Below are 22,710 nucleotides of genomic sequence, written 5' to 3'. Positions count from 1 at the left end.
ACGGAGTGTTGCCGCAAGAGCGGAGCAGGCTGCCTCCGCGGAGCCCCTCCCCGCGCGGCCGCGGCCCTGGCACTGCCACAGCCGCTCCCGCTGCAACCCCTCGGTGAGTCGCCCCGCCGGGGTGCGGGGCCAGGGCCCAGTGGGCCGCGCAGGGTGAGTCCAAGGCCTCGTGGTGGAGGGCGGTGCCGGGCTGGGCGGGGGTCGGCGGAGGTTGGGGCAGCGCTCTGGAACCCTGGGACCCGGGCGCAGGGATGGCGGCCGGCGAGGGGCTTTGGGCCTCTGGACTCATCGAGGCCCGAGGGTCCCGTAGGGAGGGGCTCTCCGCTCGGCTGCAACCAGTAACGCCCCCGAGGGGCTCCAGCTCCCCGACCCGCGCCCGGCCCAAGATGGCGCCCCTCCCCCACCCCCTGCCCCGCGCGCGCCTCCGCTGCTCCGGGCGCGGCCCCGCGGCCTGCGCGCTCCTGGGCGGGGGATGTTGTGATGGAGAAGCCGCCGCGGAGCCCGAGCCCTGCAGCCTGAGCCACCTCCGCCACCTGGGCCTGGGGCCTCCCCGCGCAGGTAGGAGCTGCCCCTGCCGGGACCCAGCCCGGGCGGTCGGATCCCGGCCCCCAGTGGCCGGCGGACCCCGCAGCCCGAACTCCGCGGCGGCCCGCGTCCTCCCGCCAGGCCCCATCCCCGCGCGCGGCCCTCCCACCGCGTATTCCGACTACCCTCCTGTTCTCCCCCTTACAAGGTCGGACTCTAGTTCGGTCCTCACACCGTCCCCTCCCCGACCTTTACGTCCTGCCCCTCTGGGATGAATAGGGAGCGAGAAGAGGGGAAGGGAAGCGAGGGGCGGTGGGGGGATGGGGGATGGGGACTAGGGGATGGGGGAGGGGAGGTCAAGGACTGGGAAGAGGACGTGTGGTGAGGTAAGCTCAGAGGCTGCACGGATTCCTGCAGGGTCCCAGGCCTGGAATCTGTCAAGCCGCATCCTGTTGCCCTCGGCGACCGAGGGGTGTGCCCTGGGGCCGGCTGTGTCCCCCCTCGGCCAGGAGGCCTAGCATTGGCAGGAACACCCATTAGGAGCAGTTTTCCCAGTGCCAATTCAGAGGATATTTCGAACCTATTGAATCTGCCTGTGCGTTTCTTGCTTTCCCAGTACCTCAGAGTCCCAGCTCTCTCCACTCCTTAAAGCCAGAACCTCGTCTACACTTGACGTCTTATTTCCTCACTTCCCATTCATTCACTTCACTCGGTCTTCTGTCTCTGGCACCCACGGAAACTGCTCAAGCCAAGGTCACTGGAGACGTCCATGTGGCCAACTCCAATGGACACTTTCCTATTATCCCCTTTCCATTTTCTAGTATTGGTGGTGTGTGTCAACTCTCCTTGAAACATTTTCCTGCAGCATTGTCTGCTCCCTCTCAATCTCATTTGCTACCTCCTTCCCCTCTCTTTAGATGCTGGTGAGGCTCTTGGTTCTTTCCTGGGCTATCTTCTCTCATTCTGCACTTTCTCCTTGGGTCCTTTATTCACTCTCAAGGCTTCAAATTTCATATATATATATATATGATTATATATATATATATATGATTCTAGGATTTATACATCTTGCCCAGATCTCTTTCCTGAACTCCAGACGCAATATCCAACTGGCCTCATGATATCCCCTTGGAAATCCAGCAGGAATTCCAGACTTACTGATCCCAAGCTGTATTATCTTTCCTATGTTCCCTCTCTATCCCTTCTTTCAAATCTGTTCCTCCTTCAACTCTCAGAAATGGATACTTTCCAATCAGCTACCCAAGCTGGAATCCTGGGCAACATTCTAGATTAATCTCTCTCTCTCTCTCTCACTCTGTACATCTTAAGTCACCAAGTTCTGTTACATCCACTACCTATTTTACAAATCCATTCATTTCACTCCATCTCACCCACTGCTGCCAAACTTAATCTAGGCCTCACACCCCCTTTTTTCCTTGATTGCTCTGATAACATACCCTCTTGTCTACCTCCTCTTAATACTCTAACGTAGTGTTTTCCTTAAAAAACAAAACAAAACTATCTGATCATTTATTCATTCAACAAGTATACTTTGAGCACCTAATATATACCAGGTACTGTCAGGCACTGAATATATAATTACGAGCAAAATAGACTGTGTCCTTGTCCCCATGGAGCTGACAGTCTAAGGGGAAAATCAGATAAGAATAAAATTACGAATGTAATAAATACCATGAAGGGAAAGGTGAATGGTGCCTTGAGAACACACAAGAGCACCAACTAAACTGGACTACGAGGTGGGGAGAGAGGGTCAAGGAAGGTGTCTCTGAGAACATGACATTTGACCTAAGAGGCAAAGGAATTAGACTGAGAGGGTAGGGGAAGGAGGGTCCAGGCAGAGGGGGAATCACGTGCAGACACCTTATGGAAAGAGAGAGCATGATGTCTTTGAGGAATCAAAAGAAGGCCAGTGATGCTGGACAGCAGAGCGCCAAAGCTGGAGAGGAAGGCTGAGCCGGACAATGTAGGGCATGTTAAGAATTTTGATCTTAAAGTCTTTGCCATTGGTGTGGACTGTTGACGGTAGTGGATGCAGAGAGTCGACAAGTCCAAAAGTCTTTCTTGGATAGAAAATCGTCAGTACTTGGGGATGGATTGAATGTGGGGAGTGAGGGAGAAGGTGGTGTCAAGAATGGTATTGCTACTTCTGGTTTACAGAAAAGAACTGCTGGTCATGTCATTCCATGAGCCAAGATCCTGAAAGGAGTGGATATGTTGGTTTGAGAGGCCTTTGAGACAGCCAAGTGGAGATGTTGAGCAGAAAGTTGAATGTGTGTGTCTGGAGCTCAGATGAGAGGTCTGAAATGAAGGTGTACTTTTGGAAAGCATCAATTTGTAGGGGGCAACTGAAGCTATGAGCATGAATGAATACCTGTGTCGAATATCGGGTGAGAAAGAGAAAAGGGCATAAGAACAAGCTGTGAGAAACTCCAGCGTGTAACGGCTGGCAGAGGATGAAGAGCCAGCAAAGGAGTGTAGGAAACCACCAGGCAGTAACTAGAGTGTAGGAAGAAAACCAGGAGATGTAGTGTGTGGAAGCCATGGATGAAAGCTGGATGAGAGGCCCATGGTGTCAGATGCTGCTGAGAGGACAACCAGGATGAGGACTCCAAGAGTCTGTTGGATTAAATGACACAGGGGTCATGTTGACCTTGGTAGGAGCTGTTACTGAGGCATGTTGAGAGTGAAAGCAGGACTGGGAAGAGTTGAAGAGTGAGACCCAGGTGCGGATACGGCAACCATGAGTAAAGACAGCTCTTTCAAGAAGTTTGCAGGTGTGGGGGAGAAAAGACAGTAGCAAGTGGTGCTGGAAGAATGTCAGGTCAAGAAAGATTCTGTGTTTAAGTTGGGAGACAGTGGATCCCACTGAGGAGCGGTTGATTAGGTAGAAGAAAAAAATGGATTAACAGTGGCATACAATTCCTGGAAAGGCACGAAAGGAAGGATTTAAATGACAGGTGAAGCAACTGGTTTTAGGAAAAAGGAGAGAAAAGGGTAGGTGCTGAGTCAGTAAGTTTGTAGGTTTGAGAATGTTCTCTGGCTGATGGCTGCCATTTCCTCCGTGAACTGGGAGGGCGTTGGGGGTTGGGGGTCATCCTCTGAGAGGGAGGGATGGTGAAGGGGGTGGTCCAAGGAGAATTGTGTTCTTGTCTCAGGCAGGTCTTCGCCAATGTCTCAGTCAAAGTAAGCCTAGGGCTCCTATAGTGCCCTGTTCTTTCCCCATCAAAATAGTCAATCACTTATTCAACAAATAGGGAGGGCTTAGAGTGCTAGATACTGCCATTACACTGCATTGTAACGAGTTGTTCAGTGACTGTTTCCCTGCTAGACTGTGAGCTCCTTCGGGGAAGAGTCATTTCTTTATTATTCATCACTCTCCCCCCATGCCCAGCACAGTGCCTGGCATATAGTAAGTGGTCAGGTTAGAAGACCATTGACCTTGAGCAGGTCTCACCTGTCTACCCGTGTGGTCTCCTATCAGCCCCTTCAGGCTTAGTGGCCACTCTTTTAGCTCCTCCCCTGAGGGCTCCGCCCAGCTCCCTGCCTTGAGCCAGAATCCATTTGGCTCTTTCCATCCTTTGAGAGGCTCCAGGTATGGGTAGCACCAGTGAGAGGGGAGAGGTTAGGTTGTGCCCCTTCTTGAAGGTATTGGGCAGCTGGTCATCCTTTGACCTTAGAAAGTGAGGTGAAGGAGACCGCACTGCTTTGGGCTAGGCGCTCAGGCTTTAGCACTCTTCACACAGCAGAACTTCCCCCTTCCCTCCCCCGGTGCTTTCTGCCCCCGTGACCAGATGGGCAGGCCTGCCCTGAAGTCACCCTGCTTCTTCACTGTCCCAGCCTCACGGGGCATGTGCCCTTCCCAGACCACACTTCCAAATGCGGAGGAGGTTGGTCCTGGCCTGAGCACTGAGAAACCTGGCGCCATACACTCCTGCTTCAGAGAAGGCACCCCTACGATGCTCTGAGCGTGACAGAGTCACGGGGTCTTCCATCTCCTGACACTCATGGAGAGGCCACTCAAAGGAACAGCCTTTGAGCTAGGATATCGGTTTAAGCTAGCTCCCTCCCTCCCTTTTTCCCTAGATCTCAGGCCTCACCTGTCCAGGACCCCATCCTACTTCCTTCTCAGGGACCCTGCATCATTCTCCAGCACCCTCCCTGACACTCCCATCCGCAGCCCATGAGGCCACACGAGCCTGTCTCAGTGTCTGTTCCCAATTAGTTCTGAGCTTGCTAGTTCCTGTTCCTCTCACCCCTCCATCCCGACCACAGGCCCACTCTGTGCAGCCGCACAGCACACTCTCTTTGGTAATGGGGTGCGAAGTTGAATGAGACAGGGTCTCAGATGTTCGGACAGAATGCAGTACTGGGTATGGTGAGCCAAGGAGGGAATGGGCACGTGAGGATGGGGATAGGGGACTGAACAGAAAAGACTTACTGCTTAGGAGCTTTGACCGCTGAGCCAAGTAGTGAAACATGAGCAGAGGTCCTCATAAGGGGAGACAGGATTCCAAGCCGAGAGATCAGTGTAAACAAAGAACCAGAGCCGTGTGAGTGTGACATGTTCTAGAATCCACCATACTTCCTGTGGCTGGAGTGTAAGGTGGGAAGGAGGCAGGATGGGGAGGGGGCCCGAGAGGTCATAGGGATTGGCTCAAGGAGGCTCTTGGTGATCTGCTAACGAGTACAGACATTATCCTAAAGGCAGTCTTGAGCCATCTAATGTTTTGAGCTGGAGAGTGACACAATCTGGTTTCCATTTCTGGAAGATTACTGTGGTTCTGGGTAGAAACAGAGCCGTCTGTCTTTCTCATTTATGCTGGTGGCCATGAGCTTTCTCATTGCCGAGGTGGAGCCATACCGAGCAGATCAGCAGGTAGTTACATGTGAGGCAGACACGTGGACGGGGACCATCTCACATTTATTTCACAGATGTGTGCATAGCATTGTGCTAGGGTCTGGGGGGCTAGGAGTGATGGAAAGGCGAGCTACGGCTCCTGCCCCAGGACCCGGCACTGCACCCGAGAGACGGCAGAGCCTTGCGGGACAGCCTAAACACGTCCGTGCAGTCTGTGCTCAGGGCTGAGAGCCGCGCTGTGGAGACAGAGAGCACTGGGGCCGTGGGTTCAAGGAGAGAAAGAACTCAGGGCACACAGGCAGGTGGAGAGCGCTCAGGTAAGAAACTGAGGAGAAAGGACTGTGCAGCGGGAGTCTGAGGGGAAGGTGTGCCTGGGGGGCCGTCCGTAGGGGAGAGTTGCATGTTGAGGGGAGGTCAAGTAGGAAGACAGAGCTCTGAGTGAGGGTATCAGGGAGGGGAGGATAGTGTCTAAGAGGGTCAGGCGGAGAGACAGTCGGATAATGGTTGGTCAGGGAAAATAAACTGTGAGGGGGTGGCCAGGGAGGGTCCAGGGAGTGAGCACATTATAGTGGGGGTCAGGGAAGGAGAGAAGCCTAGCAGCGGAAGGTCAGGGAGATGCGGAGGGTGGAATGGGGCTTTGAGGGTGAGATCAATCGTTAGGGTGATGGGCTTGGCTGATAGGAGGAGAAGGTGATGGGCGTCAGAAGCGCTTCTGAGGATGCAGGAGGGGGTCCGAGGGGATAGGACTGGTGGGCTTTCACTGTGGGACAGGAGAACCCCTTACCTGAAGGGCAGGTGGGGTTTGGTTGGGGCATCATGAGCAATGGTTGAGACACAGTAACATGACCAGAGTATGTTTTCTGAAACTGGCAGAGGAGATGCTAAATGGGGCCTGGGGCAGATGGGAGGGTAGATTCATACATTGATTCAACAAATATTTATTGAGTTCTTGCTCTGTGTCAGCGCTGTGCTAAGCCCTAGGCATACTACATTGAAAAAAAAAAAACAAGAAAGACAAAATCCTCACCACCATGGAACTGAAATTAGAGTCATGAGCAGACAATCATTAAACAAAGTAAATAATAAATTAGCTTGTCAGATGGTGTTGGGTGCTGGGGAGAGTTTGGGGATTGCTGGGAGGGGGCACGGTGGCCTACAGATTTACAAAGGGTATTCAGGGAAGGCCTCACTGAAAAGGTGACATTTGGGCAAAGACCTGAAGGGCTGGAGGGTCCAGATCAAAGGCTCCTGCAGTGACCCAGGCATGGGGCATTATAGGGGCTGGCAGAGGAATTGGTACCCAAGGTGAGATACTTTATAGAAACAGTCACCAAAATGTTGCTCCAACTGGTCAAAGGAACCACGAATTGGAGCTGAAGGCCCTTCCTTTATGACCTGCCTTCCCAGGACCTTGCCCTTGAGGGCTTGGTCTATGCTCATTCTCTCTTGTCCTCATGGTCCCTAGGATGGGGTGGGCTTGGGGGCTGATTGGACCCAGCGATTTATGATGATAGGAGCAGAGCGTGGGGAGCTCACAGTGGTGGGGCTGTGCATAGCGGTGTGGCAGGAGGAAGGGGGCAGGCAGTGTCCAGTGTCCAGAACACACGAGCCAGTCCCTCACCAGCTGTGCCCCTGGCACAGCAAGCCCCAGTTGGGTGAGCTGGGGGTGGAGATGCACAGAGAGCCATTGTGTGGCGTCTCTGCAGTTGGGAGTGAGGGCAAAGCAGGGGCTGGCTCTGCTATCCCAGCAAGCTCAGGGCTGGGGATTTGGGGATGGGGTGGACTGCGGGCCTGGGCCCAGTCAGTGGGGGTGGGGTTTGAGCCGGTGGTGGTGGTGATGGCGGACAGAAGTCGAGCCCAGTTATTTCTCTGGGAAAATAGCTCAGCGGACACAACGGTGTGTGCTGGCCTGCTGAGTGTAGGGAGGTGAGGAGGTGCAGGGCACAGGCCTGGGACAGAAGCAGGGGTGCTGCTATCCTGACCTGGAGGCTCAACGTGGTCTCCCCTCCCCGCCCGCAGGATCTGCCAAGGCCATGTCTGTTCCATCATCCCTGAGCCAGTCGGCCATTAATGCCAACAGCCACGGAGGCCCCGCGCTGAGCCTGCCCCTGCCCCTGCACGCTGCCCACAACCAGCTGCTCAACGCCAAGCTGCAGGCCACGGCCGTGGGACCCAAGGACCTGCGCAGCGCCATGGGGGAGGGGGGTGGGCCCGAGCCAGGCCCCGCCAATGCCAAGTGGCTAAAGGAGGGCCAGAACCAGCTCCGGCGGGCCGCCACAGCCCACCGTGACCAGAATCGCAACGTGACCTTGACCCTGGCCGAGGAAGCCAGCCAGGAGCCCGAGATGGCACCCTTGGGCCCCAAAGGCCTGATGCACCTGTACTCTGAGCTGGAGCTCTCCGCCCATAACGCGGCCAACAGACGGCTCCGAGGACCCGGCCTGATCATCAGCACCCGAGAGCAGGGCCCAGATGAGGGAGAGGAGAAGGCGGCAGGGGAGGCCGAGGAGGACGACGAGGAAGAGGAGGAAGAGGAGGAGGAGGACTTGTCTTCTCCCCCAGGGCTGCCGGAGCCCCTGGAGAGTGCGGAGATGCCCCCCGGGCCCCAGGCCCTTGCAGACGGCCCCCGAGAGCATAGCAAGAGTGCCAGCCTCCTGTTTGGCATGCGGAACAGCGCAGCCAGTGACGAGGACTCGAGCTGGGCCACCTTATCCCAGGGCAGCCCCTCCTATGGCTCCCCGGAGGACACAGGTACCTTGTGGAGCTTGATATGGGGAATGTGGGAGGGCAGGAGGGCAGAGGGTGGGTCCCTCCATTACAGAGGGTCAGCCTGGGCGTGAGTCCCAGAGCCTGTGTCCTCAGTCCTCAGCAGGCCATGCCCAGGTTTTCCTGAAGGAAATGGTCCCTGCATTCAGAGAGTGCTTGAACAAGTTGATAGACCCATCCATCCCACGCTCCCGATGGATGACAGACTAGGGGTCTGTTTATGAGGCACTTACCAGGTACTGGCTCTGTGCTCAGCATTATCGTATGGAATCCTCACTATAACGTGAGGTAGATACCATAATTATGCCCATACTACAGGTGACAAAAAAGAGGCCTGGAGAGGTTTAGTCCTTTCCCAGGGTCACAGACAGTCTGAGATCACAGGAGAACTGAGATCTAAACCAAGTGCAAGTGCAGACCCGAGCTCTTGGCCCTTATGCTGTCACCGATGCCTACAGCACGATAAGCCCAGGTGCACTCCGGGCTGTTTCTAAGAGGCAGCTCCTCCCCACAGAGGTCTATTTGGAAAGACTGGGGTATTGTGTGCAGAGCACCGCACTGGATGTTGCAAGAGTACTGTTTAGTCAGGAATAAGATATTGACTAAAAGTTAGGAAACAAAGGAAGAATAAACATATGCTCTGTTGGGGTGGGGAGGATAGATATTAGGACTCCAAGGATTGACCATTAAATGTGTCCCATTTAAATAAGTTGAGTCTCTGCATTTGCTAGTGTCACATAGAGATGCAGACAGAGCTGAGGAGCAAAGGGCAGAGATAATGGGCTGCGGCCACAAGCCTGGGCTGGATATTAGTGTAAGGAAAGACTCCTCCCACACCAGGCAGCAGGCACCTTACCCAGACCCTAAACTGGGGGACCTCTGCAGGGAGCATGCAGTTCAGATGAGCCCAGGGCAGCATGTCATCCCCTTTCAAAGAACTTACTATGGACATTTTCAGACATATACAAAAATAATAGAACAATGAGCCTGATTTACCCATGACCCAGTTTCAACAATTATCAACACGTGGCTGACCTTGCTGCATCTATACCCCCACCTACTCCTGGGCCCCAGCCTAGGTTATTTTGAAGCAAATATCCGTAAATGTTTACTCATGCCTTTTTTTTGGCTGCACCATGAGGCATGCGAGACCTTAGTTCCCCAACCAGGGATCGAACCCACGCCCCCTGCAGTGGAAGCTCGGAGTCTTAACCGCTGGACCACCAGGGAAGTCCTCACTCATTCATGCCTTTCTGAAAGATAAAACTCTTTTGAAAAAAAATCCACAATATCAATATCATGCCTACGGAAATTTAGCAATAATTCCTTAATATCATCGAATATCCAGTCAATGTTTACATTTCCCAGTTGTCTGATAAATGTCCTCCCCACTCTTTTTAAAAAGTTTTGATTCACTGCATCAATATCCAAATAGGAACAGACCTTTTGAGAGTCGATATGTCAAGGTTTCTTTTGATCTATGCATTATTCCTCCATCTCTCTATCTTTGCTCGCAGTTTTGTTGTTGTTTTAATTGAAGCCACTGTGTTGTTTGCCCTGGGCTTTCCGTGGTCTGGATTTGCAGACCCTCCCTGTGTGGTGTTGAACATGTTCCTCTTCCCCTGGATTTCCTGTAAATTGGCAGTGAATTCTAGAGCCTTGATCAGATTCAGATTCGAGGTTTTTTTGTGTTTTGTTTTTGTAAGAACACTTCACAGGTGGTATTGAGTAATTCTACCACAGACAAAGTCTGACTGCCTGTCTTTAGGGGGATGTTAGCGGCTGTCAGTGGTCATCGCCTGGATCCCTTTGGCAGGGAACAGCTACTACTCCACTCCAGCTGGTTATCTATAGGGTTAGGTGGGGGGAAACGTAGTCTCAGTGGAGCCACTTCGTGTAACTTTTCAAGGGAAACTGAAAACTAGATATCGATGTGAAACATCCCAATTTCTAAACGTTAGCGACCAAGTCTGTTTTTTAAAAAAGCACCATGCAGGCCAAACAAAATCTATCTGAGGTTTACATCAGACTGCAGGTTGCTTATTTGCAACCTCTGCCTTAGGGGGTGTGAATCTGGGGCCAAATAATGGAGAGCCTGGCTGCTCTGGGGCCCCTGAATGGTCACTGTAGTGGCCACTCCTATGAGCTTTCTGGGAGTGGGAGGGCAGAACTGCTGAAGAGCTGGGAAGGGTATGCTGGGTGCGGGCAGTGACCTCAGCAAGGGAGCTGGTGTGGCGAGAGGATGGGCAAGGATCAAGCTCTGCTGGAGGCTGTGTTAATTGAGGGTAGCAGAAGGGGCTGCGTCACTGCCTCTTTTGTAACTGTGTTGCTATGACCAGGAAGGCCACAGAGGAGGTCTGGGCTCCTGTAGGAATGTGGTAGAATTGAGCAAACATTATTTTCTCCTTCCCACCCTAGGATCTCCACAAAGTTGTTGATTGCATGCATAAGTATATGAATGAATGAATGACGACCAAATGATGAATGAATGAACTTTCCTACCTGTGTTGGGTTCATACTGGGAACCCACTGTGTTGGGTTCATACTCAGTGCCAGGCCTTGTCCTAAATGCTAAGAATACATACTGCGGGGGACAGATGTTCCTGCCCTCAGGGCGCTCACAGTCTAGGGTGGAGACAGAAGTAAACAGGTAGTTTGGGCCCTGGGGTGGGGGAGGTGCAGGAGGGATATCACACACCCTGCCTGTGTGCATGGTCGGGGAGAGGGGGTGGGTCAGTTTTGAGAAGCGACCTTTACACTGATGCTGGAAGGAGGAGTGGCTGGTGCCAGGTGAAGATTGAGGGGAGGGAGACTGGGCTCAGGGAGGATAAGGGGCGTGTCCCAGGCAGGGAGAGAGAGGCCAGAGGTATGGAGGGTGGTCAGAGGTAAGGCTGAGAGGCAGGCGATTAGGGGCTCATAACAGCAAACAAACCTTGTAGAGGAATTTGGGTTCTATCCTGAGGTCAAGGAGAAAACAATTAGAGTATTCAACTGGAGAGAAGGTTAGCATTTTGGAACAATCATTTGGGATGTAGCATGAAGCTCAGATTGGAGGAGACTAAACAGGAAGAGGGAGACCGTTCATGAGGCTGCTGCATTGACCCAGGTAGAAGATACTAGTAGTCTGGACCACGGGTGTGCGTGGGGGTGGGGAAAGGAGAGCATTCCTGACTCCTGAGCAAATGACTACGTCTGGCTTAGCCTGGGAGGCAGGCGTGGGTAAATGAATGATACATGAACCTCTGAGTGCGTGGAGGAGCGCCTGAATGAATTGGTGCAGGAGTGAAAGTGTACGTTCCTGAATAAATGCGTGCTTGTGGAAGCAAAGGCCGGGGTGGGGCTGTGCTTGGAGGGAGACGCGCCAAGCTCCAGAAGGGCCTCCCAGATGGTCAAGGGGGGAGAGCGGCCCCTCCAGGACAGATCGGAAGGATGAAGCTCTTTGAAGCAGGAAGGTGCAGGCTGACAGGGATGGCAGATGGATTGGTGTGTGTGACTCAGTCAGAAGATGGTGAGCTGGTCCGCAGATTCAAGGGGTCTGTGACCCTTCAGGAAGAAAGGTGTGGCCCTAGGGGGCACGACTGCCCTGGGTGTGGGGTTCCTGGAAGGTTTGGCGGGAGAGCCCTGAAGACGATGGAGGGTCTCTGGGGAAAAGCGGGCATTCTAATTCCCTAGGGCCTGAGGGGAGGGGAGGGTAAGGGGGAAAGAGGCAGTAATGGGTACCTAGAGGCTGGATGGGCAAGAAGAGCCCGTCCTCTGTGGGCCCACCTCATCTGGAAGCTGAGGGCAGCGAGGCACCTCGCCCCAATGACTCTCACGTCAGGTATGCAGCACCTTGGTGTAACCACGCCCACGCCCAGCCCTCCGTGCCTGTTTGCCCAGCAGCCTGGGTCTGGGGACTGCCTGTCCCTCAGTGCTGCCTCTTGGACCAGTCAGGATTTCTGGTTTCCCTGGTAACGGGAAGCACGTCAGCAGTCTGGGCGCTCCCAGCCGGTCCTGGTGCTGCGGTTGCCGAGGAGATGCTGCAGCCTAGCTGGGCCCTGGCAGGTGAGGGGGGTTGGTGCTGGGAAGCCCCAAGCCCGGCCTCAAGCTTGCTGGGGCCCAGCCCCTGAAGCCCACTCTCCGCTCGAACTGCTGGGCAGGTTCTGGGCAGGGGAGGGATCCCTGGGAACCTTGAAGCCACACCCTGTTTGTACTGAGAGCTCTAGGCTTTGCAGGGCCCCAGGTAGCTGGGGTATTCCCGAAGGGCTGAGCCTCCTGGTGTCCCTAAGACTGGGCTTGACTGTGGCACTGAGGTGACCGCTTTGGGGTGGGATGGAGGTTCAGGATTGGGGGAGGGGACGCAGGATTAGAAAGAAGAGATGTGAGCAGGGAAGGCTGGGGTCTCATGAGCCCTACCCCACATCCCCACCCCAATGGGGTCCCCTTCCCTGGTGGTCCTGGCCCCTCCCTAGTGAGCTCCAGGCGGGGGAGGATCTTGCCTGGCAGGCGCTCTGCCCTGGTGAGAAGGGGGCGGGATGAGCTTTTCTCTGCAGCCCAGCACCAGGCTGTGAGCCCAGCTGGCTGGGCTGGAGGGGCTGTGAGGAGGGAGGGTGGAGGCAGGAGGGGCTGGGAACAAGCGCCATGTTCTCCCAGGACTTCTTCCTGGCCATCGTCCTGCAGGACAGCAGCCCAGGTGAGGGGCAGCACGGGCCCGGGCATGATGTGGGGCGGGGCTGGCAGGGAGCACAGAAGTGGTGGAGGCCTCAGCTGGGCTGCAGGGCTGGAGTGGCGTGGCTCTGCCGGGGGAGGAGGGGCCATGTCACAGGTGCGTGGTGTGTGTGCATGTGCATGAAATGTTTGCCTGCATTCATGTGTGGCAAGGGTTAGGTTGTGGGTATCTGCGGTATCTGCACACATGTGGCAGAGGTTGACATATGTTGTGTGTCTGAATGTGCATTCACTGTCTGTGTGGTACCCACACATGTTTTGGGGGTCGTTGTGGGTGTGGTCTCTGCACACACGTGTAGCAGTGGCTGGACTCTATCGCTGTATGTGCGCACTCCTCCGTGTATGGTGGCCGCATTAGTGGATGGCTGGAGTTGGTGTGTGTGTGTCCGCCCCTGCACTTGCGCGTGCACCTGTATGCAGTACCTGCTGTCTGTGCAGGTGTCTCCTGTGTGTGCACACCCTTGGGGTTGTGGTGGTTGCACAGGTGTGTAGTAGGGCTTGTATATGTTTTATGTCTGTGCGCACCTGTGTGTGCAGGAGCTGCTAAGTGTGTGCACCTGGGATCCGGATATGTATGACAGGAGGTCATTTGGGGTCACTCAACCTCCCTCCCTTCTCTGCCTCCCTCCTTCCCTCTGTGTGGCCATATTAGCCAGGCGCAGAGCCCAGGAGGAGACCTGAGTCACGTCTCATGCTGGGGGCCCCCCATGCTGTGAGTCCAGACTTCAGGCTCTAGGAGGAAGCGGGAACCTTGTGCTGGAGCCCTTCCCCTGCCCTTCCTCCACCGTGGGGTCTTGGGAGGGGACTGGGCATAGCACCCACGATTTGTTTGTTGGGTGGGCAGACCCTCACCAAGACCCCCCACCTGGCAGATTCCTTTTGGAACCCGAACGCCTTCGAGACGGATTCCGACCTGCCAGCTGGATGGATGAGGGTCCAGGACACCTCAGGGACCTACTACTGGCACATCCCAACAGGGACCACTCAGTGGGAGCCCCCGGGCCAGGCCTCCCCGTCACAGGGGAGCAGCCCCCGAGAGGAGTCCCAGGTGAGGCTCGCGGGCCTGATGGTTTTGACCAGGGGGGAGGGCGGCGCTGCTGTTGCTAGATGAGCCACCCACCCCTGGCTCCCACCCCTCCTAGCTCACCTGGACCGGCTTCGCGCATGGAGAAGGCTTCGAGGATGGAGAATTTTGGAAGGTGAGTGAGGGGACCTCCTTCACAGTGGAGGAGCTGGAGAAGGGGCATCATTTCGGTCCTGATTCCTCTCTCCCCTTCCCAAGGATGAGCCCAGCGAGGAGGCCCCGATGGATTTGGGACTGAAGGACCCGGAGGAGGGGACGTTGCCTTTCCCAGCTCAGAGCCTCAGGTAAGTGGGAAGGCATGACACAGTGGGCTGACAGTGGGCTGGGTCTGTCTGGAAGGGACCTTGGGACAGCTCCCCGTTTGGGGGCCTGTACCAAGTGTTACCATCTGCCTCCAGCCCAGAGCCGTTGCCCCAAGAGGAGGAGAAGCTGCCCCCACGGAATGCCAACCCAGGGATCAAGGTTTGTTCAGGACCAATGCCCGTTCCCACGTTGGCCCCCCCCGTGTACAGGAATGCCCCTTGGGTCATGTTCTGCGGGCCTCTCTGGTCTCAGTACAGCTTCCCAGGTCCTGAGCTCTTGAAGTCTCAGCACAGACCCCTGTGTCTGAGCGGAAGGCACTTCAGTTTTTAACTCAACCAGTCCCGTGGCCTGGCAGGGGGCCGTTCCAGGCTTGGCTCAGATGCTTCCTTGACTGGCAGGGGTCTCCTCTGAGACCAGCACCCCTCCTGCAACTGTATCCTGTTTGTAGAACCTGTTAGTCTTATACCCTCCCACCCGCCGTGTTCTGAGTCAGGAACTCCTCTGGTCTCAGCAAACCTCCTTGCGTCCTGGGCTGGGGGCTCTTCCGATTTTAGCTCAGAGCCTCTATCTCCCACCCCCTGTTTTGTGTCTGGCAGTGTTTCGCCGTGCGCTCCCTTGGCTGGGTGGAGATGACGGAGGAGGAGCTGGCCCCTGGCCGCAGCAGCGTGGCAGTCAACAATTGCATCCGTCAGCTCTCCTACCACAAAAACAATCTGCACGACCCCATGTCTGGGGGCTGGGGGGAGGTGAGGGCCTGAGCTGGCAGGGTGGCCGGGTAACGGAGAAGTGAAGGGAACTGTGAGAGCTGGGAGAGCCCAGCTGCCGCCACAAGGGCTGGGGAGGGAGGTGAACACCCACCAGGTGACAGCCTGTGAGATGGACGTGTGACTCCACGTTGGGACCTTGGGAGATGGTTGTCCAACTGCGATGGGGATGATAAAAGGAGTCTCGTTAGAGATGACGGGTGTGACCTTTACTAGAGTGAGGCTGCAGGGTGGCTGGTCCGACACCAAAGCAAGGGCCCTTGGGCTGTGGCTCGCCCTCCCTCAAGCTGGAAGTGGCAAAGATCAGCCACCTTCCCAGCTGGGGCACCGCTGAGCGTCTGCTTCCTGGGCCTGCAGGGAAAGGATCTGCTGCTACAGCTGGAGGATGAGACGCTAAAGCTGGTGGAGCCGCACAGTCAGGCCCTGCTGCACGCCCAGCCCATCGTCAGCATTCGCGTGTGGGGCGTCGGGCGGGACAGCGGAAGGTGGGAGCAGGGCCAGGGATCCTGGGTGGGGGCAGTCAGAGTGGGGCCCTCCTCCCTAACTCTGCTCTTTGCCTCTCTTGTGCTGCCGGACCCAGAGAGAGGTACTATGCCTAATTTGCCTTGACCGTTCCTCTTCCCACACCTGGACCAGATGCCATGAAGCACCCAAGTTCCCCTATTCTGCCCTGCCCCTTCCTGCCCGCTGTGCTTGCCCATTCTCCTCGACCTCGGCATGCTTGCCTGTCTACCCTCCGGCCAGAAGGCAGCGCCCGCAGGACCCCATCCCGAGGGCAGAGGCCTGGAGGAGCTGCGATGGATGGGGAGGGCGTGGGTGGGGTGGGAACGAGGCTCAGCACTGGAAGGCACTGGGAGCCGCTGAGGTGCCCCTCCCCCCAACAGGGACTTTGCCTACGTGGCTCGCGATAAGCTGACCCAGATGCTCAAGTGCCACGTGTTTCGCTGTGAGGCACCTGCCAAGAACATCGCCACCAGCCTGCATGAGATCTGCTCTAAGGCACGGCCCCCTTCGCACCCTGGACTAGCTGCCACCTTTGCTCTACAAGGATGTGGGTGGGGTCACTGAGTCGGGGTGGGGGGCTCCAGGGCTGTGAAGCCTAACACACCCTCCCTCGCTCTTTGCCTTCCCCTTTCCCCTTCCGCAGATCATGGCCGAACGGCGCAATGCCCGCTGCTTGGTAAATGGACTCTCTCTGGACCACTCTAAACTTGTGGATGTCCCTTTCCAAGGTCAGCGTCACAACCCTGCCAGGTCCGTCTCAGCTTTGTTGGCAAAGGTGGGGTGACCCAAGAAGAGGCACGAGCTACTGGACAGAGTGATAGAAAAATGGAGACTCAATTCTTTGGGTCAAATAAGTGGAGGGACTTTGGTTAAAGGGAGGCAAGGGGAGGGGGTGGAGGTAGGGCCTTGGCTGGGTGAATGTTCAGCTTATACCCTGGTGGTGGGGACTGGGAGTGAGCAAGATCTGCCACTATGATTGATCCTCTTCTTTTTTCCCCCCGCAGTGGAATTCCCAGCGCCTAAGAATGAGTTGGTACAAAAGTTCCAAGTCTATTACCTGGGGAATGTGCCTGTTGCTAAACCTGTTGGTATGTGTGTCCTTTTTCACGCAGGGACCACCTCCTTGATCCCAAAACTCTGCTCCCACCCTCTGCCTCCCAGTGCCCCTTCTACCAGACCTTCCTCATGCTGATGTCTCCCTGCCCTTCAAAATGCATCCCACCTCCTGGACTTCTGTCCCAGCTGCACTCCGTACCCTGCCTTCACTCACTGTGAACCAGTGAACCAGGCATATAGGGAGGTCCACTCCTGAATCCCACAGAAAAGCTTTGGTTAGGTTGGGAGGCAGGTCTTCGATGACTGGAAATGCTGGAGCAGCCAGGAGCTGGGTTTGGTATGGGCTGTGAGCATCTAGAGAGGAAGCAGTGAGCATATTTGTCAATGTGCTTTATTGTTTGTAAAGTACTCCCTTATATGTCATTTAATTCTTGAGGATCCTGTGAGGTTGGGATTATGATGATACCCATTTTATAGATAAAGAAACCGAGGGTAGAGACTATTAGGTCCACTCTTATATTTCTGGTGCTTTTACAGTACCTGTTATTCACTTGTTCATTCACTTAGCAAATACCTATGAAGCCTACCATGTACCAGGTCCTGGGAGAACAATGGCCACAGCCCTGCTTTCATGGAGGTTACAGGAGATTACAGTAGAAAAAAAGAGGAATAAATCAAATAATCACACAGATAAATGTAAAATTACAAGTTGAGTCATTCGCTGAAAGAAAGTAGCAAGACGCTATGAAACTGTGTAACAGAGGAGCCTCATTTAGTGTAGGGAGTCCGAAAGGACTTGAGAAAGTGACATTTGAACTGAGGTTTAAAAAATGAGTAGGATCTAATGTGGCCAAGTGGAATGGAGACAGGAGTAAAGTGGGAAAGATCACTCCAGGCAGAGTGCACAGTGTGAGGACCCATCATGGGAGGCACCTTGGTACTTCAAAGGCATTGAGAGAAGGCCAGCGGTGCCAGATGAGGCTGGGAGCTCGGCGGCAGTCAGACCCTGCGGGACCTCATAGGCCATGTTAGTGATTTGTTCTTCAACCTAAGAGCGGCAGGGAGTTATAAGAGGATTTTTCTGGAGCGCAGTAGGCGTAATCATTTGAGTTTTGTAACGCTCACCTTGGCTATACCAGTGGAGAAGGCTGCTCAGCAGGTGGAGGGGGACGTGGGGAACCCAGGAGGATCTTGCCGTAGTTGTGGCCAGTAATGAGAACATCTTGGACTGTGCTGGGGCTGAAGAGGAGTGTGTGGATTCAAGAGATGATTAGACAAGTAAAGTCAGCAGGCCTTGGTGATTGGTTGGATGCGGGGTGAGGGACAGAGGCACTAACGCTGACCCCTGGCTTCCTGGCGTTTGGAGCTAACCGGATAGTGGTGCCATTCTCTAAAGGTAGTAAGCATTGGAAGAGGCCAATTTTGGTTTGGAGATTTGAGTTCGATTTTCAGGCATGCTGAGTTTGATATGCCTTCAGGAAGGTGAGCGGCAAACTCAAATTGGCATCTGGATTCACGGAGGAGGGGTCTGGGCTGGAGATACAAATGTGGGCATCACTGGTTAGAGAGGTACTGAAAGCCACGAGTGTGAAGAAGATCGAGCCCGGAAAGTGGGCGGCCACTGCGAGAAGGCAAACGAGCCTAGGCCTGGCGGTGAGCCCCTCCAACATTTAATGGACAGTGGAGGAGCGAGGTCAGAGGGAAAAAAAAGAGACGGCTTTAAGAAATGGTTGGGTGTCATGTCACCCAACCTAGGTGACAAGACGCCTAGGAAGAACTCGACAGTGTTGGGTAAATGGATAAACAAACACACAAATGAAAGAATGCCTCAAATGACATAGCCCAGGAGATGGCAGACCAAGGACATTACTAACCCTGGTCATCTTCAGTTCTCTGCTCTTCCCCTCAAACCGTGCTGACTAATGACCAGCACCTTACATTCAGTGAGGGAACCTTCTGAGAGAGGGTGGGGATTTAGCTGGGGTTTGAAGGAAGGCCTGGGTTTGCAGAGAGGAGTGGATTGGATTCCGTGGCACTGCCACAGATGTGAAGCTGCAGGCAAGAAAATCCTGCTGGGGGAGCAGGAAGGAGGCGTGGCTGAGCCCTTCCCCTTTGCGCTAGTTTCCTCCTCCCACTCACCCTCAACTTCACGCCTCTTCCAGTTACTACCCTACTCCCCTATCCACCTGCCACTCACATAAGTTCTCACCACATTAAAGCAACTGTCTGTAGCCCTTGACGGCCCCTCTGCTGTCCATCAGCTCAGTGGGTCTGCTCTGTTGAAGCCACGGCTTTCACACTGTAGTCCCTAAACTCACTTCATGCTTTATTTTTGTTTTTTTAGAAATTTATTTATTTTTTAAAATTTATTTTTGGCTGCATTGGGTCTTCGTTGCTGCGCGTGGGCTTTCTCTAGCTGCGGAGAGCGGGGTCTACTCTTCGTTGTGGAGCACGGGCTCTAGGCGCACGGGCTTCAGTAGTTGTGGTGCGTGGGCTCAGTAGTTGTGGCTCGCGGGCTCTAGAGTGCAGGCTCAGTAGTTGTGGTGCACGGGCTTAGTTGCTCCGCGGCATGTGGGATCTTCCCGGACCAGGGATCGAACTGTGTCCCCTGCATTGGCGGGCGGATTCTTAACCACTGTACCACCAGGGAAGTCCCACTTCATGCTTTATTTATGCTCCCTTTTTAACCTCCGTGAGTTTAACATTGGTCCCTCCTGAAGCTGCAATATTCACTCATTAATCACTCATTCATTAACAAATGACTATTGGTGCCTGATTTGTGCCAGGCACTACTCTAGGTTCTTGGTATATGTTAATGAGCAAAACTGACCAAGATTCCTGCCTTCAAGTAGCTGCCATTCTATTCAGGATAGATAAAATAAGTAAATTATATAGTATGTTAGAAGGCTACAACTGAGATGGAGAAAAAATAAGGATAAGGGGGATTGGGAGCTTGGGGCTGGGGTCAGGGTGTAGGTTTCAGTCCTGAGCTGTTACCAAATAGACTTTTTCCAGGCCACCTAGTTCCACTACTTTCCCCACCTGCATGCTGCTTCTCCCCATCCTGGGGCCAGGTGCCACCTCCACAGCTCCATCTGCTTATTAAGCAGTTTGACTTTGATGTCTGGTCTACACTCATGATCTCTGAGCTTTTCCATTGACTGGCGTCAGTGTCATTCACATCTGAGCCCTCTGCAGGCTGCCCTGGCCCACCCACTCCTGCCTGTGGTGTCACCCTTCTGTGGCTCCTGGGTTGCTTGGTTATACCAGTTTGGGTGCATTTGCCCACACTGCCTTGAGGGTGACTTGCTCAAGCATCTGGAATTCCTTCAGTAGATAAGCCCTGTGCTAGGACTGGGGACACAGACATGAATTAAACTTGGCTTCTGTCCTTGAGATGGCCACAGCCCAGTGTGGAGAAAGGTTTCCCAGCAGTTACAAGGTGTGCTGAAAGTTGTCCCAGCCACACCCTCTCTGCCCTGCAGCAGGGAAGGCCTCCCAGGTGGGCCCTGGGTGAACTCTGAAGCGTGAGAATTGGGAGTTTCACAGACAGTCAAGAGGGGAAGGGCCCTCTAGACAGAGGCTTTTCCCTCAGTTACAGTCTGTCTCTCAAGGGCATCCTCTTCTCTTACTTTGTATTCCCCATCTGCCTAGCTGGGCATTCGCCAAGATTAGATGTTAATAATGCTACATAAATCGTTTGAAGCTCAGGGAGCAGTAAAATATGAAGCTTGACAGATCGGATGAGGCCACTTTTTAGAGGACCTCATGCTTAGGAGAGGAGTTTGGCTTTGATCCAGCCAGAGGTAAGACGAGCAAGGCCAAGATGAGGGAGAATTTTCGAGGAAGATCTGTTTTCTGCCCTCAAAGGGTCCACGTGTTCTGCTCCTAGTGGGAGCCCAGAGGCACTGAAAGGGGCAAGAGGGCCCAAGAGCAGACCACAGAGGTGTGTGCTTTTGCATTGGCATCGGTCACTCTAACTTCTTCACTGTGATGGTACCCAGATGACACAGCCAGCTCACGAGCAGTGCAGGGAACAGAACCCGTGCCCCACCATGCCAGTGTGCTCCTGCCTTGGTTCTCTGCTGAGTACAAGCAAAAGTGGGATGCATGGGTGGAGATGTTTAACAGCAGTTTGAAGTAGAGGAGATATGGTTACAAGGGAAAGTTGATTGATCTAAAAGCCAGGAACCTTGGGTTCCTCGGCTTTTGAGCAAGTCACAGAAATTACTGAGTACAGCTAAGATTTTGACAGCACTCTGGTTCTGAAACTAGGACTATAGGCAAGGGGCAGGGGAAAGGCCTGGTTAAGAACCCAGGCTCTGGAATCAGACTGCTTGCCTTCAGATCCCCATTTCTTAGTGTGACCTAAGGTTTATTACCTGGTTTCTCTCAGCTTCAGTTTCCTTATCTATAAAATGGAGATAAAGGGATCTATTGTGAGATTGTAAATGACGTAGTACACTGTAATGACTTAGCATGGTATGACACAAGAGTAAACATTCCTCAAATGGAAATCTTTAAAACAAAAATGAAGGTTGGGTCTTGAGGATTGGATAGGGCTGGCCTACAGGGGCTGATTTGGAAGTGCTTGTGGTGTGAAGCCCTGGAATGTCTGAATGTGGAGAGCAAGATATGGAGAGGATAGAGATTTGGGGGGTCAGTCTGCTTAGGAGGCTGGAGAAAGAGAGTCAGTGAAGCAAACCAAGCTTAGGATTCAAGGTGGAAGAGGCGAGAAAAGTGCCAGTCACTGAAGCCAAGGAGGAGAGGACCAAGGAAGGGATACAGCATCACCCAGGGCTGTAGGCTAGTGAAGTGGGGATGGAGCAAAGGCCCTGGGCTTGACTGGGCAGAGCTGGAAAGTCTAGTGTAGAGCAGGGGTATCCTCTCTCCACCACCGGCAGTGCCATGTTCATGTCCTTATCTTTCAGGGGTAGATGTGATAAATGGGGCTCTGGAATCGGTCCTGTCCTCCAGTAGCCGTGAGCAGTGGACCCCAAGTCACGTCAGCGTGGCCCCTGCCACCCTCACCATCTTGCACCAGCAGGTAAAGACCTGGGTGGAGAAGGTTATGGAGGGGCCTTGCCACGGAGGGGAGACCGGGAATGAGGGGAAGGGCCGTCAGTAGGATGGACGCACCCAGTGTAAGAGGGGCGGGCTATTCCTTTCCAACTGGCTCCCCTCCCCGCAGACGGAGGCAGTGCTGGGGGAGTGCCGCGTGCGCTTCCTGTCTTTCCTGGCCGTGGGCAGAGATGTCCACACGTTTGCATTCATCATGGCTGCCGGCCCAGCCTCCTTCTGCTGCCACATGTTCTGGTGCGAGCCCAATGCTGCCAGCCTCTCAGAGGCCGTGCAGGCTGCATGCATGGTAAGTGGGTAGGGTGGTGGAGCGGTGGCACCCGGCCCACACGGGGCAGGCTGGAGCGTGACCGCCTCTCCCGCCTCTCTGCAGCTCCGCTACCAGAAGTGTCTGGATGCCCGCTCCCAGGCCTCCACCTCCTGCCTCCCGGCACCCCCAGCTGAGTCTGTCGCCCGGCGCGTAGGGTGGACCGTCCGCAGGGGCGTTCAGTCGCTGTGGGGCTCCCTTAAGCCCAAACGGCTGGGGGCCCACACCCCCTGAAGCCCTCAGTACTCCCTCCACCTGCTTGCGTTGGGCCCCAGGGAATTCAAGGGCATGGGGCAGGGAGGGGCCCTACAGGTTATTCTTAGACTTCAGGCCCCCCCCCAGAGCTGCCCCTCCCCAGTAGCTGGGGTTCCCTGCCTAGGGTCTGGGGAGGGAGATCTAATCCTGCAAGGAAGTGACAATACTGGGTTGATGAGAAGAGGAGCAGGAAGCAAGGCCAGCCCCGGGCTCTCCATCGCCACGTTTCAGGTGGAGCAGGAGGAACTGGTCTAGGCCAGGCCCCATCTTCGTAGGGTCCTGCCGGGGCAGAAGGAGGGGACTGGTCCTGGCATGGGTCCCCTTCCCTTTGCTCCATGGGCACCTCTGCTGTACTGATATCACTAATAAAGTCTGCCCTGCTGAGCTGTGTGCCTTCCTGTGCCTGTACCACACCATCACTCCTGGTACCTTGATCCCTCAGTTAGGCTCTTTTTTCCAGGGCCCCCTTGCCCTTCCTGCC

General features: G+C 54.6%; 1 protein-coding gene across 10 annotated transcripts; it reads left to right on the top strand.

Moving 5' to 3' along the window:
- The first annotated feature begins 23 nt into the window (after nucleotides 1-23).
- APBB1 (amyloid beta precursor protein binding family B member 1) lies at nucleotides 24-22,613 on the top strand. 10 transcript variants are annotated; one of them, XM_036861559.1, is made up of 15 exons: nucleotides 24-103; nucleotides 7,424-8,155; nucleotides 13,750-13,925; nucleotides 14,020-14,076; nucleotides 14,160-14,245; nucleotides 14,360-14,423; nucleotides 14,861-15,010; nucleotides 15,386-15,513; nucleotides 15,609-15,614; nucleotides 15,913-16,027; nucleotides 16,176-16,260; nucleotides 16,537-16,620; nucleotides 21,520-21,635; nucleotides 21,780-21,956; nucleotides 22,041-22,613. In XM_036861559.1, the coding sequence occupies exons 2-15, from the start codon at nucleotides 7,438-7,440 to the stop codon at nucleotides 22,206-22,208; spliced, it is 2,130 nt and encodes a 709-aa protein (XP_036717454.1). In that variant the 5' UTR covers nucleotides 24-103; nucleotides 7,424-7,437; the 3' UTR covers nucleotides 22,209-22,613. The 10 variants fall into 10 exon arrangements, with proteins under 10 accessions (XP_036717454.1, XP_036717456.1, XP_036717453.1 ...); XM_036861558.1 differs by having other exon boundaries at nucleotides 54-153; XM_036861556.1 differs by lacking the exon at nucleotides 24-103 and adding an exon at nucleotides 425-558.
- The last annotated feature ends 97 nt before the right edge of the window (nucleotides 22,614-22,710 follow it).

Source organism: Balaenoptera musculus, chromosome 8, assembly GCF_009873245.2.
Source record: "Balaenoptera musculus isolate JJ_BM4_2016_0621 chromosome 8, mBalMus1.pri.v3, whole genome shotgun sequence".
NCBI lineage: Eukaryota > Metazoa > Chordata > Mammalia > Artiodactyla > Balaenopteridae > Balaenoptera > Balaenoptera musculus.
Note: the sequence above shows the minus strand (reverse complement) of the source record. Positions and strands in the feature narration are given on the sequence as shown.